Source organism: Asparagus officinalis, chromosome 4 (assembly GCF_001876935.1).
Source record: "Asparagus officinalis chromosome 4, Aspof.V1, whole genome shotgun sequence".
NCBI classification, from domain to species: Eukaryota; Viridiplantae; Streptophyta; class Magnoliopsida; order Asparagales; family Asparagaceae; genus Asparagus; species Asparagus officinalis.
In genome coordinates, this window is record NC_033797.1 from 50183284 (window position 1) to 50209726 (window position 26443).

Consider the following 26443-nt stretch of genomic DNA (forward strand, 5'->3'; position numbering starts at 1 on the left):
GTGATAGTGTGCAAATAAACAATGCAAACACATAATATGATCACGGAGTTCGGACCTTCCGTCCTACGTCTCCGCTCCCCACTCCCGGGGAGAAATCCACTATCACAACTGGGTTTTCTACGCTCACCCGAATAACGTTTACAACCACACAGTGTCGGTTTTCAACGCTCACCGAACAACGTTCACTCCTCACACTCGGTTTTCTAGTTCACCGAAAACTTCACAACACACTCTGGGTTTTCTAGCTCACCGAAAACCTTACAACACTCACAATGTAACAAATATAAATTTGTTCTCTATAATAGATGAGAACTCAATTAAGCACAACTCAATGTTACAATCTCTCACAACCCTAATATACTATGTATGCAAATACAATAAGCTCAAATGGGTGTGTGTGTAAACAAAGAGTAAATCAAATCAAACTAAACTCAATATAAAACTAGCTTTAATAGAAATGATAATCAACAAATAATTATAAATAAAATCTAGAGTCGAGTTTAGAAAAACTTCTCTAGATTAAGATGGAGAGATGGAGATATGAGCCCAAACAAGAAGATGATCTCCTCCACTTGTGAAAACCAAAACAGCTTAAACGAAACCCTTAAACAAGCTTAAACAAGTTTAAACTCTTTTTAAAACCCTTTGTTTAAAAACTTCTTGGCTTAGTTGAAAACTGAGATCAAAGAGAGTATTTATATCCTCCAAAACCTCAGCTAAAAAACCCAAGTCAAAAGACAGAAACAGCCCCAGCAACGGTAATAAAACTAGTCGTTGGAAGCTGAAAAAGACATCGTCGGTTGACCGGAAATTTCATCGGTCGACCGATGGAGCTATCGGTCGACCGGACCGGTCGACCGACAGCCTCTCTGTCGCCCAGTGAACACATGAATTCAGGATCGGTCGACCGGTGCGGTCGACCGAAATCTGATACACTTAAAACAGATTTTTAAAGATATTTTTGAGGTTTTTGACACATTTAAACAATTTGTAAAATATTCATTTGACTTCTGAAAATTATGAAACTTTGGGAAATGTATATAAACATGTAAATGAACATGTTACAAAAAGAATTTTCCAAATTGCATTTCTCATTTGTGAAAAATCATCATTTTGCAAAATAGTTCAAAACACGAAAATGTAAACATGTGAAATTTGATATTTTGGTTAAACCATGTTTTGAAACTTTGCACAATGATTATATAAACTTAATAAAATATGTATATGATCATTGTTAAGTCCAAAAACTAAGAATATAATATTTTCACAAAATTGCATATTCTATGCAATATATACAAAACACTAAATATGATTTCATTAAATATAACTTGTTAAAGACGAAATCATATATAGGCACATAAACATGTATATATATATAAGTATATATATATACGAAGAAACCAATAAATATGTGTGTATAGATATTGAGCTTAGAGTATATAACACACATAATATAAAATCTAAAACTACATTACCCAAGCAATCTTGATCTTCACTTAAGCTTGACTTGGTACACTTGCGGATGAAGCTTGTAATTGGATCTTTAACTTGAATTGATGTTGCTTCACTCCACAATTTCGCCAACCTCCATTTGATATGATCGTTAAGGCTCGATTCCATCCATCCTCCAACTACGTTGTTTGTCTACAATACATAAGAATACACAAACACTAGACAAACAACAGTAGTAGTAAATTGTTTGTAAATCATCATCAAAACAAGAAGGCCAACAATCTCCCCCTTTTTGATGATGACAAACAATTTACAAAAAGGATATATGCATGAAAGGAAATGAATATAAATTACAATTCACATACATATAAACAAGAAGGAATATGCATATACTCACAATATTTCTCCCCCTTTGACAACATCAAAAAGGGGACAAAAAGAATAAGAGAGCAAAAGCTCCCCCTATCAATAAGCATAGATGAGTATAAAGCAAATATAGGGAATAGCTCCCCCTATCAAAAAGCCATATGAAATATAAGCATCACATGCAAGAGATAATGAGAACACATAATGATATGTCACGATAAATAGGTGTCTCAAAAAACAAGCCTAAATACCATGTATAAAAAAATAGATTTATGAAATCAAAAGAGAGAAAAACATGAGAATCATGCAAAAAGAGTTTTCGAATGAAAACAAATCAACCAAATGAAATCATAAATCAACCATTTAAACCAAAAATGATGTTTGATAAAAAAAAATTCTTTTGTAAGACTTGATCAAACCACTCATAGAATACATTATAAAGCACGAATAGATGATCCATTAGCACAAACACATAAATATCATCATATAAATGAATTATAATGAATTCAAAAGCAACAAATCAAAACACAATTTTTAAGAGAGGCAACAATTAAAACCTCTCATCAAAAAAAAACAAATAATCATGAAAACAAAAGATTTTATCAATTATAAATTTATTTTTATAATCAAAATATTTTAAGACATAATTTTAAAACCAAGAAAGGAAAAAATAAGAACACTAAAATTCTTGGTTTAAAGTTTAAATTTGTTTTGGTACCTAAGAACTCTTGGTACCAAAAGATTTAGGGACATGAACCCTATCATTTAAGCTCAAGGCCCTAGGGTTATGAACCTTCTTAGGCACATATGGTGCACTAACATGATCAAAACAATATTCATTCAAATGACCCTTCCGATTGCAATTTGTGCAATGAAAGAGATCCATTTGTTTTTGTGGATCATTAGCTCGTGCACGAGAATCATTTGCAAATAATGATTTTCTTTTAAAATTATTTTGCAAATGAGAAATGTCATTAAACAAAGGTGGTCTTTTTGGAGCAAATTGCAAATTTGGAGTATTTTGCAAATCAAAACAAAATTTAGCAAGATGTCCAAACCTACCATAAACATCACATTTAAAAACATGTGATCTACTAGAAGCATTTGGCAAATGAGATTTAAGTTTCAAATCAAAATAATATTTGGCCAAATGACCAAGACGACCACAATGATCACATCTATACACATGAGCATGCTTATGATGAATAGTGGGTGCATGTGTGTGTACATGTGATGAAGAAGCTACATGATGAGATGCACAAGAAGAATTAATATTCTTATGTTTTTGTGCATCATAGCAAAATTTAGCTAGATGGCCTTTACGGCCGCAAATAGAACACTTATAAACTTTGCTATATATGTGTGCATGATGAGTAGATGATTTTGACTAGTTGAATCTAAAGATGAAATACTATTTTTCATAAGATTCAAATCTTTATTTTTAGGCACATATGCATTTTTAGAAGTAGAACATAAATAGTTATTTATAAAAGAAACAGTATTATTTTGTATGTTCTTTACTTCTAACATGGCATTATCTCTTTCATGAGTTAAACTAGCAACGTTTGAAGTTAAAGAAACATGATCCAATTTTAATTTTTCATTGTTTTCTTTAAGGATCACATTTTCATTAGAAATAGTTTCAAACTTAGATGCTAACAACTCATGATCGGATTTCAAAATTTCATGCTTGCTTTGTAAATTAATGAAATCATTTTGTAATTTGTTAAAGGCATGTAATAATTTTTCACTAGCACAAGCAAGTTCATCATTAGGTAAATCATTAATAGATTCGAACTCGCAAACCTCACTAGGGCTATCGCCTAGTGCACGTGTGCATGAAGCTCCACATGAACTTGAAGCGGGATCCTCCAAAGCTTGTCGGATCGCCTCCAAGTCTCCTTGATGCGCTTCTATGAATTTCCATAATGTATAAGCGCTATCAAAAAAATATTCTAACAAAATCTTGTTCATTATAAACATCCTTTTATCATGTTTTCTCCACTTGGATTTCTCCAACGTGGGCACAATATAAGCACAATCAATGATTTCTCATAAATCGATATTTTTAGATTGAACAAATATTTTGAATCTTAAGCACCATTGAGCATAGGGGAAAACATTGAATTTAGGAGCAATACTAGAATCATAGCCTAAACAAGATACATCATTCATATCCATAATTTGTAAAAATATGCAAGCAAGATACAAATATAATCAAAACAAGATTAGCACAAAAAGATAACTCGGATCTTTAACTCAAGGCGATTAGACCTTAAATCAAAGAGCACCAAGCTCTGATACCAATTGTTAGACCCTAGAGGGGGGGTGATTAGGGTCTTATGCTAATCTAATCCGATTAAATACCAATTAATCTGATTAAATACCAATTAAAATTAATTATCAAGTTATCCTAGCAAGTATGAAATACGACAAGATATATGAGCTAGGATAAGTAATATGAACAATGAGATATATCCTATATGATAGAAATATATGCAAGGATATATAAACAACACAAGGGTAAACAATTTAAACAAAATAGTGGATGATATAGATATGAGCAATGCACAGTGGCGATATAAAATATGAACATAAATATGAATGAATGCCAAAGCACACTCAAACAAGCAATATAATCACGGAGTTCGGACCTTCCGTCCTACGTCTCCGCTCCCCACTCCCGGGGAGAAATCCACTAACACAACCGGGTTTTCTACGGGTTTTCTAGCTAACCGAAAACTCTCACACAACAAACACTATGCAAACACACTCTACACCCACTAAGTGTTGAACTAGACGTGTCTCCCTCGAGTGCTCGGTTATAACCTCTCCCTAGGTTCGTCAACCGACGCCACTCCTCTTGGGACGATCCCTGACTCTCGCCACACACTTCTCTCTTGGTGTACAAGTGTATTACAAAGTGAATTTCTCAATAAGCACAATATAACAAATGATTGTTCTCTCTAACAAGGTGAGAACTCAATTAGGCTCAACTCAATATCACACTATCCCACAACCCAATTATATAATGTATGCAAATACAATAAGCTCAATGGTTGTGTGTGCAAACAAAGAGTAAATCAAATCAAACTAAACTCAATATAAAACTAGCTTTAATAGAAATGATAATCAACAAATAATTATAAATAAAAGCTAGACTTGAGTTTAGGAAAACTTCTCTAGATCAAGATGGAGAGATGGAGATATGAAGCCCAAACAAGAAGATGATCTCCTCCACTTGTGAAAATAATCTTCAAACCAAACAAACACTAAAACTCACTTAAACCCTTGTTTAAAACTCTTTAAACTTGTTTAAAACATTTCTTGAGTTACCTTAGAGGTATGAGGGCATGGGGTATATATAGGCTCATGAAACAGACAGAAACAGCCCCAGCAACGGTAATAAAACTAGCCGTTGGAAGCTGAAAAAGACATCGTCGGTCGACTGGAAATTTCATCGGTCGACTGATGGAGCTATCGGTCAACCGGACCGGTCGACCGACAGACTCTCTGTCGCCCAGTGAACACATGAATTCAGGATCGATCGACCGGTGCGGTCGACCGAAATCTGATACACTTAAAACAGGTTTTTAAAGCTATTTTTGAGACTTTTGAAGATGTGTTAAAAATAACAAATGAAGTCCAAAAATTATGAAACTTTGGAAAAAGTATATAAACATGTAAGTGAACATGTTATAAAAAGAATTTTCCAAATTGCATGTCCCATTTGTGAAAAATCATCATTTTGCAAAATAGTTCAAAACACGAAAATGTAAACATGTGAAATTTGATATTTTGGTTAAACCATGTTTTGAAACTTTGCACAATGATTATATAGACTTAATAAAATATGTATAAACTGATATTGAAGTCTATAAACTAATAAAATAATATTTTTACAAAATTGCATATTCTATGCAATGTTTTTAAAAACTCAATAGTAAATATGAAATATGTGATTTCATATTATAAACATAAAAACTCAAAAACTATGTATGTATATATATAACTATATATATGCATAGAAACCAAAACTTATGTATATATATATAACTATATATATATAAGAAGAAACCAATAAATGTGTGTGTATAGATATTGAGCTTAGAGTATATAACACACATAATATAAAATCTAAAACTACATTACCCAAGCAATCTTGATCTTCAATTAAGCTTGACTTGGTACACTTGCGGATAAAGCTTGTAATTGGATCTTTAACTTGAATTGACGTTGCTTCACTCCACAATTCCGCCAACCTCCATTTGATGTGATCGTTAAGGCTCGATTCCATCCATCCTCCAACTACGTTGTTTGTCTACAATACATAGGAATACACAAACACTAGACAAACAACATTAGTAGTAAATTGTTTGTAAATCATCATCAAAACAAGAAGGCCAACAGATCCACGACTCGGCACAGGATGATCCTAAGGATACTGGAACTGGAGCTCTGATACCAACTGTGACGCCCCTGGGTTCACACAAGGCGCAGTCCAAGGTGAAACCAAGAATGTCAAACCTGTCATGCACCACACCGTGCAATAACATGTTTTACCATCACAATTAACATCTATCTAGTGGAGTCAACAATAGGTGTAGGTACAAAAGCATGTAAAAGATAATACAAGAAATAACTGATGAAGTGATAGTGATCACATTGATATCTCATCGTCCAACATACAGAAATACGTAGTCAAGGTCTGAGTAGATAAACTGGAATACTCAACAAGTCTCAAATACAAATATCTGACGAAAAGGAAATAAGGCATACAAAGGGACAACGAGCGTCAAAGCGCTAGCGAGCAACATCACAACCAACCCCAAGGGAACAGGGCTCGTTGTATAAGAAAATATAGATAATACATAATAGATCTAAAATCATTGATCTTACTAAAGAGGATTTTTAGTATTTAGGAATTTACAACACGAGCATAGGTACGTCGAGCGAAATAATCCAAACAAGGAAACCCTCATGTATATATCTTGTATCTCAAATTGTAAATTCCTAAGCACCAAACCCGAAGTTCTAGTACAGGAACAATAATAAAAGAAATACAACAAACCCCAGAGCATAAATACAGTGCCATGTCATAGCCTACATGAGTATCATGTTATCATGTCATAATCTACATAAGTGTCATATCATAAAACTCCTATGAGAAAGTCATATACATGGTTAAGAAATATGTCCGATACAGTAACTAGATACTGTGGTTTTCCAAACACATAGAATAAGTGGCAAGTGTCCAACACGAGGACAAAAATTGATTATAGTCCAACACGAGGACTTTTATAGATTATAGTCCAACAGGAGGACTGTGTAACTGTGAAGAGTATATGCGGACTGATATACATATTCTATACTCACACGCGTCTCGGTGTACATATCTAAACTTGTGTCAAAAGTCAACCTACATGTACAGATAAATCATTAACATGGTGAACTAGTGTCAGGTCATCGAGGCAACCCCGAACAGCAACTCAAACAGATTTAAGAATCTATAAAACAACGCATCAGCCGACTGAGGTGTCGACTGATGATGTCAGTCGACTCATGTGTCGACTGACAAGCTCAGGCAGCACAGCCTCAGCTCACCAGTCGACCGATCTGTCGACTGCGGAGCTGGGAAAAACCAAATCAACCCATCAGTCGACTGATCAGTCGACTGATGAGTGAGATTTCAGCCCGTCGATCGACTGATCAGTCGACCGATTGACTGCAGAAACTCTGCACAAGTTATTATTCACCCAAAAGTTGATCTAAACTCATCCCCATCAATCTAAGCAGGAAAAATACTGATATTAACATATATGGACCAAACTGGAATGAAAGATCTACATGTAAACATTTATCAAAAGCCTTAAACACATAAAAACATGTTTGATATGTTTTGAAATCCATAAATCATGAAATAACTCTTGATAAACATTTTCAGATCTAGATCTCTTTAATAAAACATTGATGATCTTTTTTTATAAACTGAGAAGCTCAATACTTCACATCATATACCATAAAGATTTATTCTTTGTACTAAAAATACGTTTTTGGCTTAATAAAAACTCATTAAAGTCAATAAATTCGTGTAAAACAAAAGGGACAGAGTTGGGCGAGATGTTACTCGCCTCTAGGTGATGAACAACTCCTGTATCTGAGAGAGAGTGGATCCCCTTTGTTGTAATGTGAAGATTTTGACAAAAATCCTCCAAGTTCTCCCCTAAATCACCAAGAACAAAACTAGGGTTTAAGATAGGGGAGAGGGGGCTAGGGTTTTCTTAGTTCTGAAGATGAGGAGGGTGATTTCGGGTGAAGGGGAAAATATACGAACAGTTAAACCCGACCCAAACCCGACCCAAACCCGACCCAAACCCGAACCAAATCAAAACAGACCCGAAACCTGAAAAACTGGAAATCAGCGTATCAGTCGACTGATATGTCGACCGATACAGTCAGTCGACTGATGTGTCGACTGATCTGAAAAAATTCAGTTTTGTGCATGTTTTGCTAATTTGCGAAACCAACGCACAAAACTCTACACCCAAACTCTCATATCATCTCAAATAACTTATTATCATGTATATCAATGACCTCAAGCTATTTATCATAAAAGAATTATTTATTTACTAATAATTCATATATATTCATATAAAAATTATGGGGTTCTACAAAAACAGAGGTGGAAAACCCCCTTTGGATGTTTGGTTGGCTCCGTCTCGTCGAGATAGTCGATTTTCATATATAATTCGTCAAATTCTGACTTACGGTTTAAAAGTTATGACCTATTCTTTGAAGCATGTTCAGTAGCTCGCCTAAAGGTAGAAGCTCGCCTGTGAAGACTGAAGCTCGCCTGCAACGAAGTTCGTCTGCAAGGATAGAGTTTGCCTAACCACATTAAATCTTGCCTGAATGAGATTCACCTGCACAGCTCGCCTGCACAGCTTCGCCTGCACAGCCTCGCCCGCACAGCTTCGCCTGCACAGCCTCACCTGCACATTGAACCAAGCTCGCCTGAAGTCTTGAAGCTCGCTTGAAGGCTTGAAGCTCACCTGAAGACTATGCCTGTACAGCCTCGCCTGCACAGGCTCGCCTTCACTTTGAACCAAGCTCGCTCGAAGGCCTAGCTCACCTGAAAGCTCGAAGCTCGCATGTTTGGTCGACTCGCCAGCACGAAGGTTCAAGCTCGCCTGAAGACCAAGCTCGCCTGACAGCCTGCACCTCGCCTGCGCGGACTAAGCTCGCCTAACAACTAGAAACCCGCCAGCATTATCAGTTACCCACTTGGAGTATGGTAACAGTCACGTCAGTGGTCAAATCTCACGAATCAAGGGAGAAAGCATGGTGCTCCTCACCTAGCAAGAATAGGGCGGCTGACAGGACCCCCTAAGTGGTTACATCCCACAGCTAGGGCAGTTGGTTCCCTCACCCCTACTAGTGGTCAAATCCCACAAATCAAGGGATGACTCATGCCATCCCTTATCTATTTAAAGCCACTTTCAGCCAACGTGAAAGGGGTTGATTAGCTGCTGCTTGCTTGGCTGGCTAATCTTCCAAAGGTTGAACATTGGCTTATTTGCTAAAGGCTCCCTCATTTGAAGAGACTCGTCCGAACTCTCAAACTTAAGGCTCTTAGGCTCTTTGCAAGTTCTTGCATGGTAGATCTCTCCAAGAAGTTAGCCGATAAGCACAAGCCGCCGTTTGGCCTCAGTTGATTGAACTCACCCAATCAAGCTTCTACTGCGTACTGAAGCTCTCCTGCAACCTCGATCGAATCGTCCAAGAGAAGCAAACTCGGTGCGAGAACCAAGCGAGGCGTCGTATCGCTACTAAAGACCCCACATTAAACAAGGAGGGCATTCCCTCCGCTTCTGTTGTAATTTCGATTCATTAGTCTGTAATAAGCTGTTCTTATAAATACAAATGAAATCCCTATTTCGGGAGATCAAAATTTACACCATACATTGTATTTATAGTATTTTTGTCATCAAATTGATACGTTCATTATTAATACCACAAATACTTAACAGGTTCAGTTGGAAAGTTAACATGTTTAACTAAAAGTTAACAAGCATCACCAAAAGTTAACATATTTAGCTAAAATTTAACAGGAAGCGTAAAAAGTTAACATATTCAGCCAAAAATTAACAGGCAACACCAAAAGTTAACATGTTCAGATGAAAGTTAACAAGAGACTTAAATAGTTAACAGTAAATGTAATTACATATAAAATTATTGTATTTTAATATGATTAGTATTATATTCTTACAGTTGATATTCCTTGAATACACAATTTGAATAGTATTATTACTCCTAGCTGAAGAATTTTTTGCCATAGAATAGTATTGCAAAGCTAATCACAATTCTTTTATACTTTCAAATTATTGACCCCTTTTAGTTAATGATGTGTTCCATCATTAAGAAATGATGGGAGTGTTATTGAGAATATATTCTGATCTCATTACATTCTCACCATTGCCAGGAACAATTATCGAGAAAAAAAAAATTCTATCATCTGAAAATTAACAAGTAATGCCAAAAGTTAACATGTTCGGCCGAAAGTTAACAGGAAATGCAAAAAGTTAACATGTTCAGCCGAAAATTAACAGGCAACGCCAAAAGTTAACATGTTCAGATGAAAGTTAACAAGAAACTTAAATAGTTAACAGTAAATGTAAATAGCTTACATATAAAATCATTATACGTCAATATGATTAGTCTTACATTCTTACAGTTGATATTACTTGAATACATAATTTGAAAGTATTATTATTCCTAGCTGAAGTATTTTTCACCATAGAATAATATTACAAAGCTAGTCTCAATTCTTTTATACTTTCAAATTGTTGACCCCTTTCAGTTAATGATATGTTCCATCATTGAGGAATGACGAAAGTGTTGTTGAGAATATCTTCTGATCTCACTACATTCTCATCATTGCCAGGAATAATTGTTGAAAAAAATTTCATCATCTAAAAGTTAACAGGCAACGCCAAAAGTTAACATGTTCAGCCGAAAATTAGCAGGAAATATCAAAAGTTAACAATAGACTTAAATAGTTAACTATTGCTAGGAATAAGTGTCGAGAAAAAGTTCCATCATCTAAAAGTTACCAAGCAACGCTAAAAGTTAACATGTTCAGTCAAAAGTTAATAAGGAACGTTAAAAGTTAACAACATACTTAAATTGGTTAACATTAAACATAAATAGCTTACATATAAAATCATTGTACTTCAAAATGATTAGTTTTACATTTTTACAGCTGATATTGCTTGAATACAAAACTTAAATAGTATTATTATTCCTGGCTGAAGTATTTTCACCATAGAATAGTATTGCAAAGCTAGTCTAAATTCTTTTACACTTTCAATTTGTTGACCTATTTCAGTTAAAGTTGTGTACACCCATTATTTATGTTGTTAACTTTCATCATCTGAAAGTTAACAACGTAAATAATATAGTGAGATCGGATGATATTCTCAACAACACTTTTATCATTTACTGATAGTTTTCGATACTAATTTGAAAATGGTCAATAATTTGAAAGTGTAAAATAAATGAGACTAACTTTGCAATAGTATTCTATGGTAAAAAATACTTCATCTAGGAATAATAATACTATTCAAATTATGTATTCAAGCAATATCAGCTGTAAGAATGTAAGGCTAATCGTATTAAAGTACAATGTTTTTATATGTAAGCTATTTATATTTATTATTAACTATTTAAGTATCTCTTTAACTTTCAGGTGGACGTGTTAACTTTTGGTATTGACTGTTAATCTTTGGCTGAGCATGTTAACTTTTTGTGTTTCATGTTAACTTTCGGCTGAACGTGTTAACTTATGGCGATGCTTGTTAACTATTAGCTGAACATGTTAAGTATTTGTGGTATCAAAACACATCAAATTGATGGCGAAAATTCTGTAAATACAATAAGAATAATAAAAGTCAAGCTTGTTTTATTGTTTGTCATCCACATCTACTGTTAATACAACTAAAATGAGTAACACAATAAAAACATGCACACAAGTTTTTATAATCAATCAATTTTTAAAACAAAATTTTCTCCATCCTTCTTTAATGGCTCTGCTTGATTCTTCTATCCCCATCCTTCTATTAGAAGCTTAGCTACAAGCTTGGCACCTATGACACCAGATTCATCGTTGGGGGTAGTTAAAATATTTCATACTTTCTCCAGTGTATTATATTTACTTGAAATATAATGACATTGATGTATATGTATGAAAGATCAGACCCATACAATCACAACAATCACCATTTATGTTGTCAGACATTCTAGTTGCTGCTCATCAATTGATATTCACTTCCTCACATTCTCCACCATAAAGAACTCCTCAAGGACCAAATATACCCGATTAGCTCATGCACCACTCCATCAAAACTCCCAGTACTTAATCTCTTCACAGCCTCTGAACCAAATTAAGGATCAACGAACCTCAATCCCCTGATCTTCAACATCATGAATTTAGCATAATCATCCCTCAAATGCATCAATGACAAGATCTCCTCCAAGTTAGTCTCCACCTCTCTTGGATCCGTCCCTTCAAGAACCCCAACAGACAACAAATTCTTGATGCGGTGACAGAGTCGTAGTCCTCGACATCGAGTGATTGTTGAGCGTCGTTGAGCGTCGTTGAGGAACTGCGAACAATAAAGTGCAGCGTCAATGTGGGAGAGGGCGAGATGCACTCGAGATTGGGTGAGGTCGAGCTGGCGAACGTGAGATGAGACTTGATGGACGAGGTGTTAGACCCCTAAAATCGCTATGAAAGAACCCTAGAGGGGGGGTGAATAGGGTTTATGCTAATCTAATCCGATTTTATGCCAATTTAAAACTTATTAACAAATTATTCTTACAAGATAGAGATATGAGCAAGAATAAGCAATATAACTAATGTGATATATCCTAGCAATGAGATATACTATATGGTATATGCAAGGATATATTTAAACTATCACAAGGGTGAAACAAACTAGTGGACAATGTAAACAAGATGCAATAGGCTATAAGATGAATAGTTATAAGTGGGTGAAACAAACTAGTGGACAATGTAAACAAGATGCAATAGGCTATAAGATGAATAGTTATAAGTGCGCCAATGCAAACCAAATAAGCTATATGTTCACGAGGTTCGGACCTTCCGTCCTACGTTCCCGCTCCCCACTCTCGAGGAGAATCCACTACCCTACCCGGTTGGAAGTCGGAACTTCTCTACACACTCGGTTTTTTAGCTAACCGAAAACTCTACACACTCGGTTATCAAGTCAACCGACAACTCTCACAAATCCTCACAATGTACATACACAAGCAACAACCTCAAGTGTTGGTCCTCACGTATCGACTCCCTCAAGTGCTCGGAATTATCACCTCTCACTAGGCCACCGACGCCACTCCTCTTGGAATCGACTCCGTCCTCACCACACACTCCTCTCGGTGTACAAGTGTAATACAATGTGAACTTCACAAATTAAGCACAACAAATGATTGTTCTCTAAACAAGGTGAGAACTCAATTAGGCACAACTCTAAGTCACAAACCCCACAATCCAAATTATGCTATGAATGTAAATACTATAAGCTCAATAGGTTGTGTGTGAACAAAGAGATTCAATAAAAACAATTTAACTAAACTCAATATAAATCTAGCTTATGAAAATTAGAAACAAAACAATAAATAGCTAGAATGAGTTTAGAAAAACTTCTCTAGATAATAACAAGAGAGAGGGAGAAGAATGATTGCTCAAACACCAAATGATGATCTCCACTTGCTCTTGTGAAATTCTCTTCACAAACCGAAACTAGAAAAATGCGTAAAAGCTTTTTAAACAAACTTAAACCAAAATTTAAACCCTTATTAAAACTTTGTTAAAACATTCTCTTGGTTGAACTGAAAAATGAGAGCAATGGGGTATTTATAGAAACCCAAAACTTCAGCAAAAACCCTAAGAAAAAGACCAAAAAAGCCCCAGAAAACACTGCTGGAAACTAACCGTTACTTTGCAACGACTCTTTCATAAGTAGACTTATGAGTCGACTTATATGAGTCGACTCAACAAAAGAAAAAATCATAACTACGCTGCACTACGTGAGTCGACTCATGAGTCGACTAATGAGTCGACTAAACATGCACAGACCTGAAGTGCACAGAAAAACTCAACTTTAAACTGGGTTTAAAAATATCAAACAAATTCCAAAAATTATGAAACTTTGGGAGATGATTGTAGATATGATAATAAACATGCTACAAAAGTAGGTTTTTAAAAAGGACCTCCTAAATGAGAAATATTATTATTTTGCAAAATAGTTCAATACATAAAAATGTGAACACATGAGTTTTGACATTTTAGCTTAACCATGTTTTGAAACATTACAAAATAATTTTGCCGATTTAATAAAAGATGTATATGATTATTGTTAAGTCTGTAAACCAAAAAAGTAATATTTTCACAAAAATACTTGTTTTGCAAACTTTCAAAATAATAAACATGATTTTATTGAACTAAATAAAATTAATATTGATGAAATCATATGTAAGCATATAAACATGAAACAAAAATATATTTTCCAATTATATTCAATTGTTTCATATTTAAACTTAAAAAACCAAAACAATAAATGTGAAAGATGTAATTTCATATTTATATAAACTTGGAAACAAAAACATGTATGTATACATATACCTATATATCAATAAGCTTGACTTGGTACACATTACGGATGAAGCTAGAACTTAGATCTTCAACTTGAATTGCATAGGTTTCAACCACTATCCCGCCAACCTCCATTTGATATAATCGATATGACGCAATCCATCCATCCTCTAACTTATTATTTGTCTACAATTGATATAAAAACACAAACACTAGACAAACAACATTAGAAGTAAATTATTTATAAATCAACATCAAAACAAGAAGGCCAACATGAGGGAGACGATGGAGGAGAGGGAGGAGAGGAGGAGGGACGAATCATAGTGGTTGACGGAGAGGAGAGGGAAGGAGGAAGCGACAGGGGTGACCGAGGAGGCCCAGGCGGTCCCGAGATCGAGGTGGGAGAGAGAGGAAGTCGGGCGGACGTCGAGAGAGCACTGGTAGGCGATGCATTCGTGAAGAGGTGGGTGGTCATTGTGCGCAACGTCGGTGAGGGATCGATTTGGGTTAGGTTTGGGTATTTGAGAGGAGGGAGGGAGAGAAGAGAGGAGAGTAGAAAGAGAGAGGAGAGAGAGCATGTCAATTTGGCTGAGAATAGAGTATTTTTGGAAGATGTGTACTAATACAAATCATACATGTAAAAAAGTGGGTTTTTAGGGCTGAGCCACACTTTTTTTGAGTTTTTTGTGGCTAAAGAGTATGGGGAAAATTGATGGGGCTGAGCCACGTTAGGTTCTTTTTTTTTTGGGGGGACCTTGACAAATTTTTCCCTAGATTTTTTGAACGAAAGTGAAATCAATTTTCACTTAGCAACAGGCCCTAAAACAGGCCTTAGCTATGGGCCACATTCAATAGCTGTGAAAAAATTGATGGGCTTGCTTCCATTTGCAGGACCTTAAAAGCTTCCTACTTCTGTTACAATTTATATGTGGGACAATACAACTTGCAGGACCTTTGCCATGATTAAATAACTAACTATCGACGTGGCAGTTATAGGAGAACCTTTTTTTAAGAGATATATATATATATATATATATATATATATATATATATATATATATATATTATATATATATATAATTATATATATATATATATATATAAAAATACATGTTTGATCATCGATATTAATGATCAATACTATTCATTGTGATCTACATGTCACCAAATGATCATGGATCAAAAATCATGTGCTTTGGAAAGTTCTATCCTATAATTCAAGTAACCCAAAATAATGGGCATATTAGACCGTTACAGACCGTTCATTTCTAGGTCATTAGATGTACAAATTGGAAAATCTTATATATGTGATTTTTGGTCTCTGTAAAGTGTTGAATACATAGATCACAATAAATGATGTTGATCGTTAATATTTACACTCAAACATGTACTTTTACCAGTTTGGCAAAACATTTAAAATTGTGTCAGGATTGATCTTGGTCCGGTTTTATTATAAAGGGGACGGAGCTATTCCATGGGTGATGGTTTGGGAAAAAACCCGTTTAAATACCAAATTTTGACTTAAAGAACTAGGCCAATTCTGAACTTGTTTTATCCAAACATAAAATAAGAAAAAATTAGGTCAGTTTTGAACTAGTTTTAAGCAATTTCCAAACAAACCCTTCATGTTAACTGTTGAGGAAATCTAAATGGGACCCTTGTCAAAGATTTCAGTGTGTAAACTTCGAAATGGGCCAAAGTTCAAGTGTTGTGTGAGGGCCACTATATTGTCATCTTGCAGAAAGCACGACAACTGCATACACAATTATTGCCTAACTTATTATTGTGCATCTCGTATGAATGCTGAAAATCTCATTATCTTGTCGCCTTCATTTTAAGGGGTAGCTGCCCTTGGGGGAAAGACGAAAATATAGGAACAGTGTTGTTGAAAGCCATGTAAATTACAATATATCGTCACCAAACTCTTTGCAGCTTCAGTCCCCGCTTACCCACCTTCTTCCGTGTTGGAAAATGATAGGGGCACACCCCCAACCACAACTCCAACCATACTCTCTCTCTCGTTTGCTACAGTGCACCAGGCCCCACATGAGATTTTAAAATTTTAAAATCCCATGTGAGGCCTGGTGTACTGTAACAAACGAGAGTGTGTGTGGTTGGAGTTGTGATTGGGGGTGTGCCTCTAGTGCCACTCATCCGTGTTTTTATCGTGACTCCCCCGTATTCTATTTAATTGCAACTACAGAATGTTATTTACGACCACGTTTAGGCACAACAAACTTTTTCTCCTTCTTTGGCAGATAAAGAAACTGTTTTTTTCGTTTTATTTTTTTTATTTTTATATTTTTTAAATTTTTAAAATTTTTAAATTTATTTATTATTTTTTGAAAGGAACCTTGTTCTGCAATGTTTTTTTCTCTAAGTGAGAGGAGGACTGGTTTTGTTAGGACATGTCTCTAGTTCGACTCCAAAGATGAACCTGCTAAACCTTAAGAAACCAAGCTTTCAATGAGTATAGTAGTGGAACGTTTTTTCACTATGATTTTCCTGATCCCCCGGTACAGGGCTGGCCATATTGTTTCTTTGATAGTGAGGGATCAAATTCACAGATTGATCTGAAGCCATGTTTCTAACCAATAGATTTATTTATTTTTAATAGCTACGTGTTAGTTATAAATGATGTTTAAAGTGAATAGGAGAATTCCGTCTTAAGAGAATTAGCGAATAATCCATAAATATTTAAAATAAATGTTGTTGTAATTAGTGGTGTTAGATATCACTCAAACTCCAAGTTTAATGTGGATATGAAGACTAGGCCCATTCCTGATAGTTTTCTTAGATACCAAGTTAACATGGTGGGCAAGTCAGGGTGCCTTTAAATAAGACATCATATTCTAGGGTTTTGATGTAGAGAGAAGGAGAGACAATATTCTTGTAATCAAGGTTTAATAAAGGGTGTAACCGGGTTCAAGGGTATCGTGAGAGAGAGAGAGATGATTTGGCAGTCTTCGTCCAAATATTATAATTTAGAGGTGATAGTGGATTGTTTTCGATCCTATAGTTTTTCCATGTTAAGGGTTTTCCACGTTAAATCTTGTATGTTCTATTTGCTGCATTTGGTGGTTTTCGAGATTTTTACAAGATCTAAAAATCCCAACAAATGGAGAGAGTTGGTGTCGACTGTCTAAAAATATATTACAGCAGATAGTTGATCCCCACAAAACAATAGATGATGAAAGATACAATCTGATGTCCTTCACATCAACAAGCAGAAGTTACAATCTGACGACATTCGCAACAGTCGATAAAAGTTACAATGTAAAGACTTTCACAACAATGTGCGAGAGTTACAAATTGACGACTCTCACATTCCACAAGGGCCAAGTGTAAAGGTTACAAGATGACAATCTGCACAAAAGTTGAAGAAAAGATATTACAATTGACGATCTCTATAAATCGAAACGCGGAAACCCTCTTTCGCGTCCCAGAAGCTCAAACGCAGGGGTCACTCTGCACTTCCAAGGAAAAACGCAGGGTTCACCCCGTGTTGCCAAGCTCAAATGCAGAGGTCGTCTTTTGCTTCCAGATCCCAAACACAGAGGTCGTCATGCGTTCCAGATCCCAAACGTGAATAATTTGTCATGACCATGAGTTTTCAAAACTCGACTAGAGTTTTGCAAGTTCTTAACACTCTTACAGAGAGTTCTCAAAACTTGATTAGAGTTATAAACTTGCCTTACAAGTTCTCTCAAGACGTCAAGTCGAGGAGAGAGGACCGACGTCCCACGAAGTTGAAGTGTTCGGATCATCAACGAGATACAAGATTCAAACCCCCATCGCCACAAAGAAAGAACCCAATTTTAAACAAAGAGAGAGTTTCATCCTTCCCTTTTTTGTAAATCGGGGAACCGATAAAGAGAATTATAGTTTCTTTTTCTAAGTCAGTCAGAGAAAAGTTATATTGAGAGGATTGTAATCATTCTTTTTTTAAGTCAGTTAGAGAGATTAATACAGACTCAATTCTTAATTTTCCCACACATACAGTTGCTAATAGAAATATGAATAAGTCGTCAAGTAAGTTGGAGGTCCATGTGGTATGGACAAATAATAACGTGGAAATTAAGCATTGGTATTGTGAGAGTCGGGAACACAATACCTAGAAGGATTGCAGCTGCTCCTCTCTCTTCATTTGTAATTTGCTTATTTTGCCATCAAGTTAAGTTTTTCCGCATAATCCTGAAAAAAAAAAGTTGAAGTCTTTTTTTGGGATATAATGTCAACTACATTCACAATAAATTGTATTAGAGCTAAGGTTATAGTCAAAGTAATTTACAAAAGAAAAAAAAAGATGAAGTTCAATGTGAAGCCTGAAGGTGTTGGAAGAAACAACGGATGCCCATAGGAGTGATGTAGTTTGTTTAGCCACCATGAGTGAAGTGGTGGAAACTCTTACAAATGTTTAATAGCCACGTGCTGAGTGCATAATCTAATTAGCCTACTGTGAAGTAATGCAAGAGTTAGTGAATTGGTTAGCGCACAAGTGAAGTGGTGTAAAATTTAATAAATTCCGTGGAAGATTACACAATGTAGTTGAAAATTGAACTATACTCACAAATTAAGAGGAAGTTGTTGAGCTTATTAGTATGTGAGTATAGTCCAACATCGGATATGATAAAAAAGAGTGATATGTTTAAAATAGTAGTTGGGTCAATACCTAATAGTTGTACTTTTCGAGTTAAAAGTGATTCCTACGTTTTGTTTAAAGCCCATCAAGAGTTAGTGAATTGAAAAATACGTTTATTTTTCAAGTGATTCATATCGTCAAGTGTACCCATTCCAAATTTGATTCTAATCAAATAATCCACAGCAACAATAGATCTCGTGGTAACAAAAATGTATTGTTCGGATGTATATAAAGATTCAGTCTCCGATTTATATTTCGTCGACCAATCCTTCCCAATTCACATCTTTGTTGAAAAAAATTCTTTGTAATTCCTTACACAAGAACTCTGAAAATACCCAACGCCCACCTATACAAGCAAATTGTTGATAAAACTCTAAAATAGCATTTTGTTTTGATTCAATCTTTTTTCTTTCTCCTTATCATTCGAGCAAGACAAGAAAATTTCAAGGTAACAAACATTATCTAAAATTTCTACTTACACGTGCCCATATCCTTGTTCTTCTATCAATTTCTAATTTCAATCTTCCTCCCCAATCTGATATTATAGTATTGCTACAGACAAAAGTTCTGTTATGATTCAATTCCGAACGATAGTAAATACCGGGACTTTGTGATATTTGATTGATCACAATTTTGTATATTCCATTTACTATAAATGTTCCTAGGGAATTCATTCGAGGAATTGTTTCCAGTAAAAATGGTTTGTTGTTGCATATCTCTACCAGTTTTACAAATTAATATTGTAGGGACATATAATTCAAAAGAATATGTGAGTGATTCATACACAACATCTATTTCGTCTATCAGGGGCTCTACCAATTGATATCTTTACACAAATAATTAAAATTCCATTTCTTGATCTCTATCTTCAAATTTGGAAACTTATGAAATTTTTCTGCCTAGTCCTGATTAATGAACTTACAAAACGCCTCAAATTGAATATGACTAAATCCATGTATTGTGGACATTCCCTCATTTCCATTCTAGAGCAACTTAATCTTAAGTTTCCTATTTATTTCTTGAAATATTCAATTATTGATTCACTATTCATCGAAGTATGGACTGATCTAGCAAAAATAGAATGTATATTATGTTTATATAACTCATTCAATTGGGGGACCACATTCAACCCATGTGAATGTGGTCCCCCCATTTGAATGAGTGGAGGATATTTTTGTATAGGGCTGTTTGGTTGAAATTTTTCCGTAGGAGTAGAACTTCTATCGTCAATGGTCATTTCTTGTATAGGGCTGTTTGGTTGAAACTAAATCTTACAAAAGAGTTTCCAAGAAATATCATGTCAGATATTTTTGTTTTATATTTTTTTGTTTTTATTGTTTGGTTGGCAATCAGAAAAGAGGAAACTTCCTCTAAAGCTGAGAGATAGGTACACTAAGTAAGAAAATCAATTTCTAAATTTTTAGGTCCGAAATAAACTCAAAACCTAACATGATTGAAAGAGTTGAGGGTCTTATTTATTTGTTGGAATTGAACTTTTCCCTTTTTTTGAGAAATTAACCGAACAACCCCTTCATGTAAAACTCATGAGTACCAACCTCCATATTCCAGACAGTACTTTTTTTTTTAATTTGTTGAGTTTTTTTCGATTTTTTTTTTCTAAGAATTCATTTTTGGGACGGCAGCCTGAAACTGCACCGTTCCGCCACGTCACCATACGCACACATGACACGCACAATACAATACGATCTCATCCACTGGCCACCATTCCGCCACGTCGCCATGCGAGGGGAACGCAACCAACGAGAACCATGTGCGTGGAATCAAATATCAGCCACAGCCCTCACCCTCCCTGTGATGCCAAGTGTTGTTGTCCGCTAGTTTGGCATCCTGCTATCACTAGCAGCCCTTTGCCCCTCACTTGACACGTTTCTTCTCTCTCTCTCTCTCTCTCTCTCTCTCTCCCTTCTACATGCTCTGCACGTGATAGTCGAGATTTGAGAGGCAAAGCTTTCCTCGTTCACTTAACCCCGATCCGAGACCGGTGACAACTGTCGCCCAACGGTTTCAAGAACGGACCGAAACTGGGAATTTCGATCAAAGCCTCACTTCTCCCTTTTCTTAATCTATAGTCCAGAAATGGACTGCGACCAGTCACGGCTAACTAGTTTAATTCGGAGCAAACGCAAAAAAAAAAAATTAATAATAACGAAGGTGGCGGCAGCAATGAGATGTTTCGAACACTAAGAAGGCAAACCGTTGCGGATCTAAATTTCATAAATTCTACGTCTTTGAGATTTTGGATCTAAATTCAGCATTTATATACTCACTAGCCGCAGCGGAGGGAGAAACGTATGCATCTCTACTCGTGGATTGGATCGAATCTCTGGACTCACACTCCCCTAAGGATGCGGTAGCTTAATAAAATGGAGTAGCAAACAAAAGCCCTATTTTAATTGAGCTTTGCTACAGGGACCCAAAATATGGGACCAATAGAGGGGACAAGTGAGGTGTCCCCCTCCTATTGGATAACAAAGCCTCACTTCTCCCTTTTCTTAATCTATAGTCCAGAAATGGACTGCGACCAGTCACGGCTAACTAGTTTAATTCGGAGCAAACGCAAAAAAAAAAAATTAATAATAACGAAGGTGGCGGCAGCAATGAGATGTTTCGAACACTAAGAAGGCAAACCGTTGCGGATCTAAATTTCATAAATTCTACGTCTTTGAGATTTTGGATCTAAATTCAGCATTTATATACTCACTAGCCGCAGCGGAGGGAGAAACGTATGCATCTCTACTCGTGGATTGGATCGAATCTCTGGACTCACACTCCCCTAAGGATGCGGTAGCTTAATAAAATGGAGTAGCAAACAAAAGCCCTATTTTAATTGAGCTTTGCTACAGGGACCCAAAATATGGGACCAATAGAGGGGACAAGTGAGGTGTCCCCCTCCTATTGGATAATGAGTTGATCATCATTAATGATGGCCAACTCGTTATCCAATAGAAGGGGGACACCTCACTTGTCCCCCCTATTGGTCCCATATTTTGGGTCCTTAAAGAATTTTTCATTTTAATTACATGTAGAAAAAAACAAACTTCGGTGGATCAAGTAGTACAAATCGGCCTGCAATACCACTCGAGAGATATTTATCACTTGTTTCTATCGAATAGATTGCATCGAATCTAACCCCAATAAAAGTTTCTGGTATATACGTCCGGCGTTTCTACAATGATTACGACACGGAGGAGACATTTTCAATCACGTTTATCACCGTTCAGAAAGGAGCAGCATGAGAATTTAGCTTTGCCGAAATCCAGATCAAGAACCAAGCAAAATAAATAAATAAATAAATTAAATAAACGCAGCAGCGAAAGCAATTAATATTAAACGCTATAATTAAGATCGCGTTGGCTGATCGGAAGCTCACCGCACTTGCGCAAAGCATTAGCTATACAAATTTACAAGATTATGATCACTTACCGAAAACACAAGCTAACACTCTTCAAACAACGTCCCAAAATCTAAACACGACCAATAGGGGATGATAGTTCACATAAATATCTTAAAAAGTCTTAAATTTTACAGAATAATACGACCAAAATCTCAAGCCTTGCTACTACCGTAATCGAACTACCTACTGCTGCCGCTGCTGTTGCTGAGACCCCCGGCGAGGCGAGAATAGAGGGCAGCGGTGAGCTGCTCTTGCGTGTAACTCCGATTCGTCATCTTCACCGTCGCCTGCTGCAACATCAAATCCTTCACCACTGAAACACTGGCGTAATGAACTTCGAGATCAAGATCCTTCAATGCGTTCATCAGCCTCGCTGCCGGGTGATTCCTCTTTACACTCTGTACTCGGATCATCGCCTCCATTGTTATCAACTTGACCTCGATTTCCAATCCGTGGCATCTTCCGTTCCGCCGCCGTTGATCCTCTTCATATCGGGTTCCGGGGGTGAGGGAGACGGCCAGACCGCGAATCCTTGTTCATCTCTGGAGACTTCGACTTGGCTTCTTAAACCCCCTCGTTGTCGACCTCCACGATGGATTCTTGGACCGAGCTCGTTAATGTAGGAGATCGGTCCCCGAGGAGGGAAAGCTTGTCCATTTTCGAAGGACTGGGGACTACGCTCGCTAGGGCGTAGAAAACTCAAGTATTTGTTCAGCTACTCTCGCCTACCCGCCGCTGAGCGACGCTCGTCAGCTTCGATGTGTTCAAGTGCCGTGCTCCTCCACTGGAACCAGTTTACCGGGCCTTTCCGCCCCGCTTCCTCGCCCTCGGTTCTCGGGGCTGCGGCCTCACGACTCTGCTGCTCTTCCGACCCTTCTTCCCAATGAATCGATGCCTCGAGATCCGAATGGTCGGAATCGGCGTCGTCGCCGACGGTAGTGACGGTGAGGACCCCGCTGGATTTTGGTTGGGTTGGGGCGGAGGAGAAAGAGAGCATCCCCTCGTCGTTGTTGCTTCCTCTCGAAGTCGCGGTCGTCGGCCTCTTGTTGGGCCTCTTGTCGTCGGATGGGATCTGATGGTGATGATGATGGGAGAAAATGCTAGGGTTTGGGGCCGGAGACGAGGAATTCCTCTTGCTCTCGCCGAAATTGAGGATATCCACAGATTCGGGCTTGAACAATTGAGGACCGGCGGGGTTGTTCAGGGCGTAACTGAGAAATTAAGCTCCTTTGCGAAAGAAGACTGAGCCGGCGGCGGCGCATTAGCGGAAGAAACCCCCGTTTGGCTCTGCTGCTGCTGCTGCTGCTGCTGGCTCGAGGACGGTGGTTGCTGCTGTTGAACTGATGATGATGTTGAAACTGAGGGGATCGAGCTGCCCGACTTGTATTATGATGATGGTGGTGATCGAATTGGACCGCCGGCGCGGTTTCGAAACGGAGACGTCGCCGCCATTAACTGTAACAGAGGTGACGGTCGCCGATGCGGGCGACACCGAAATCCTTGATCTCCGTCACGGACGGATCCGTGATCCACATCACCGCCGGATCGGTCTCCCAATGATCCACCGCCGCCTGGGCTGGATCCAAGTAGGATCGAACCGTTGAAATTGAAACAGGTGCTTGATCCTATTCAAGATCACGAGGCTCTGAAAGATGAGATGGTAGACGAGCTCAAGAAGGCCGCTGCCGACAGGAACGCAGACGCAGGTCTGCATCCCAAACTGCTGGGCCTGCCGAGCGGCGGTCGCAGTCGGTGATGGCGAGCTTGTCGCGGCCGTCGATCCACTGGGCGACGCCGGAGCAGAAGGCCCGTCCGGGGACGCCCTCGCCGTTGCGGATGGACTGGGTCATGGAGACGAGAAGAACCCACTCGTGTCGGGACCTCCTCGTCGGGGTCGTCGGATCCGGCGTCGGCGGGGCCGGTGATGAGGGAGTTGACTCGCGGAGGATGCGCTTGCGTGGCTCCTGCTCGCGGCGGTGGAGGCGGAGGACTGGCCCTTGCCGTCGCCCTTGTAGTATCCGTCGCCCAGATGAAGGATGGAGGCGCCGGTGCCCACGTCGACGGAGAGGACTGCCAGAAGATGGCGTAGGTCCAGCTCTCGGGGAGCGCCCTCGATCAGGGTCTGGAGGCGGCTCTGGATCGTTTCTTGGTTGAGGTAGGTGGTGGTGGTGGTGACGGCGGCGGCGTCGGCGGCGGCGGGAGCGGGGGATGGGGCCCAGGAGGGGAAGGGGCTGTGGAGGTCGAGGAGGTCATGAAGGCCTCCATCACGGATGCGTTGTCGTCAGTCCACAGATTCATGGCATATAGAGAGAGAGGGCGAGCTAGGTGTTAGGGTTTTGGGGGGGCGGGGGTGGGGAGGAGTTGCGCGCGCTTTTGGGGAGGATTTCTAGAAATTGAAAAGAGAGAGGAAGGAGGCGGGGAAAGAGGGGGAAGATGCGGGCTCGAGTGAGAGAGAAAGAGGGTTACACACGGAAAAGTTTAGCGACAGAGAGAGAGAGAGAGAGGAGGGAGTGAAGGGCTCTGCATTAGGATGCGCGTGGGGTGCGCATCTCCTTTGTCTGCCGGGTGTAGTAGCTTTGGGGGTTCTTTTTTAGCGTTTGGACTTTATCGGCACGGACCCTCACATCTTCGAAATTAGTCACTCAAAACCATTGCATCCATCGGAATTGTCGTTAGCCCCCCCCACCCCAAATATATTATCTGCGGTTAAATCTAGTTCCTCCCCTAGTTATTCCTTCCGAAGTGCTTACTCAGGTTAGAACGGATTCTAATCTTACGCGGTGAACTTATTTCTACACTCAAGCACTGTTTTCGCTTCTTAAATTTTGAAAAAAAAATTTATTAAAAGAAGTGAGTGTAAGCAGGTTTAAATCGGTCTTCGAATTCTCATATGTCTACAAAAAAAAAATCTGGTATAATTGAATATCCATGAAAAAGATTTATTAAACGGCGTATTCCTCGTATACCAAACCGAATGATAGAGACTAATTTGGCATAACTGGTAGTATTTGAGAAACTAAAATAGAAATTTCGCTAATTTGAGAGACTAGATCTAAAATATTAAAGATGCAAAGGAACCAATATAAAAAAGCTCTCAATTATTATTTATTTTAGTGTTTTCGCAAATGGAAATTAGCGTCAGATTTTGTGCTGGCTGAAAAGATTCGCTTTTCCTTTATACGTGGATCTTTGGTTTTGCAACGGAGCCCTGTTAAAATAATTTATTGCAGCTCAGGAGTCGTATAAATTTGGGCTAAGTCGTGTAATTGGTTAAAATTGATATTTTATTAATGGTGTGTTTGGGAGTTTACTAATGGTGTGTTTGGGAGTTTACTTAGGGAAGGGAAGGAAGGGGAAGGAAGGGGGATTTTTCCCCTTCCTTCCCTTACCCTCCATTACACCCCAATTTGGGGTGTAAGAATTTGGGCCAAATTTCCCCTCCATTCACCTCCTCTACCCTCCAAAATAAAACTCCCAAACAAGGTTAAAATGAAATTTCCCTTCCCTTCCCCCTCTCTACCCTCCATCCAAACAGGCCATAAGGGAAGGGAAGGAAAGGTAAACAACGGGAAGGGAAGGGAAGGGAAGGAAATGGAAGAGAATTGTAATATGTTGGGAGTTGAGTAAGGTGAATGAAGGTGAACGGAAGTAAATATATGTAAATTTACATAAATGACTTTATACTAATAACACATCAACTCTTTTATTTGTTTTGATGGGGGTAAGAATGTCATTACACCCCTTTACCCTCCTCTACCGTCCAAATCGGGGGGGGGGGGGGGGGACCAAGTAATTTTACCCTCCGTTCCCCTTCCTTCCTCCTCTCTACCCTCCTTAAAAAAACTCCCAAACAAGTTGAAAGCTGTATTTCTCTTCCCCTCCCCCTCTCTACCCT

At 38.0% G+C, this 26443-nt stretch overlaps 1 protein-coding gene across 1 annotated transcript; it reads right to left on the reverse strand.

The window, feature by feature from the left end:
- LOC109838677 (transcription factor MYC2-like) lies at window positions 22449-25144 on the reverse strand. The gene is given in 12 exon segments (XM_020407100.1): window positions 22449-23015; window positions 23018-23178; window positions 23181-23246; window positions 23278-23760; window positions 23763-23934; window positions 24003-24121; window positions 24124-24286; window positions 24288-24520; window positions 24523-24607; window positions 24610-24651; window positions 24653-24792; window positions 24795-25144. Coding segments are annotated over 12 exon segments (2004 nt in total). The 5' UTR covers window positions 24847-25144; the 3' UTR covers window positions 22449-22727.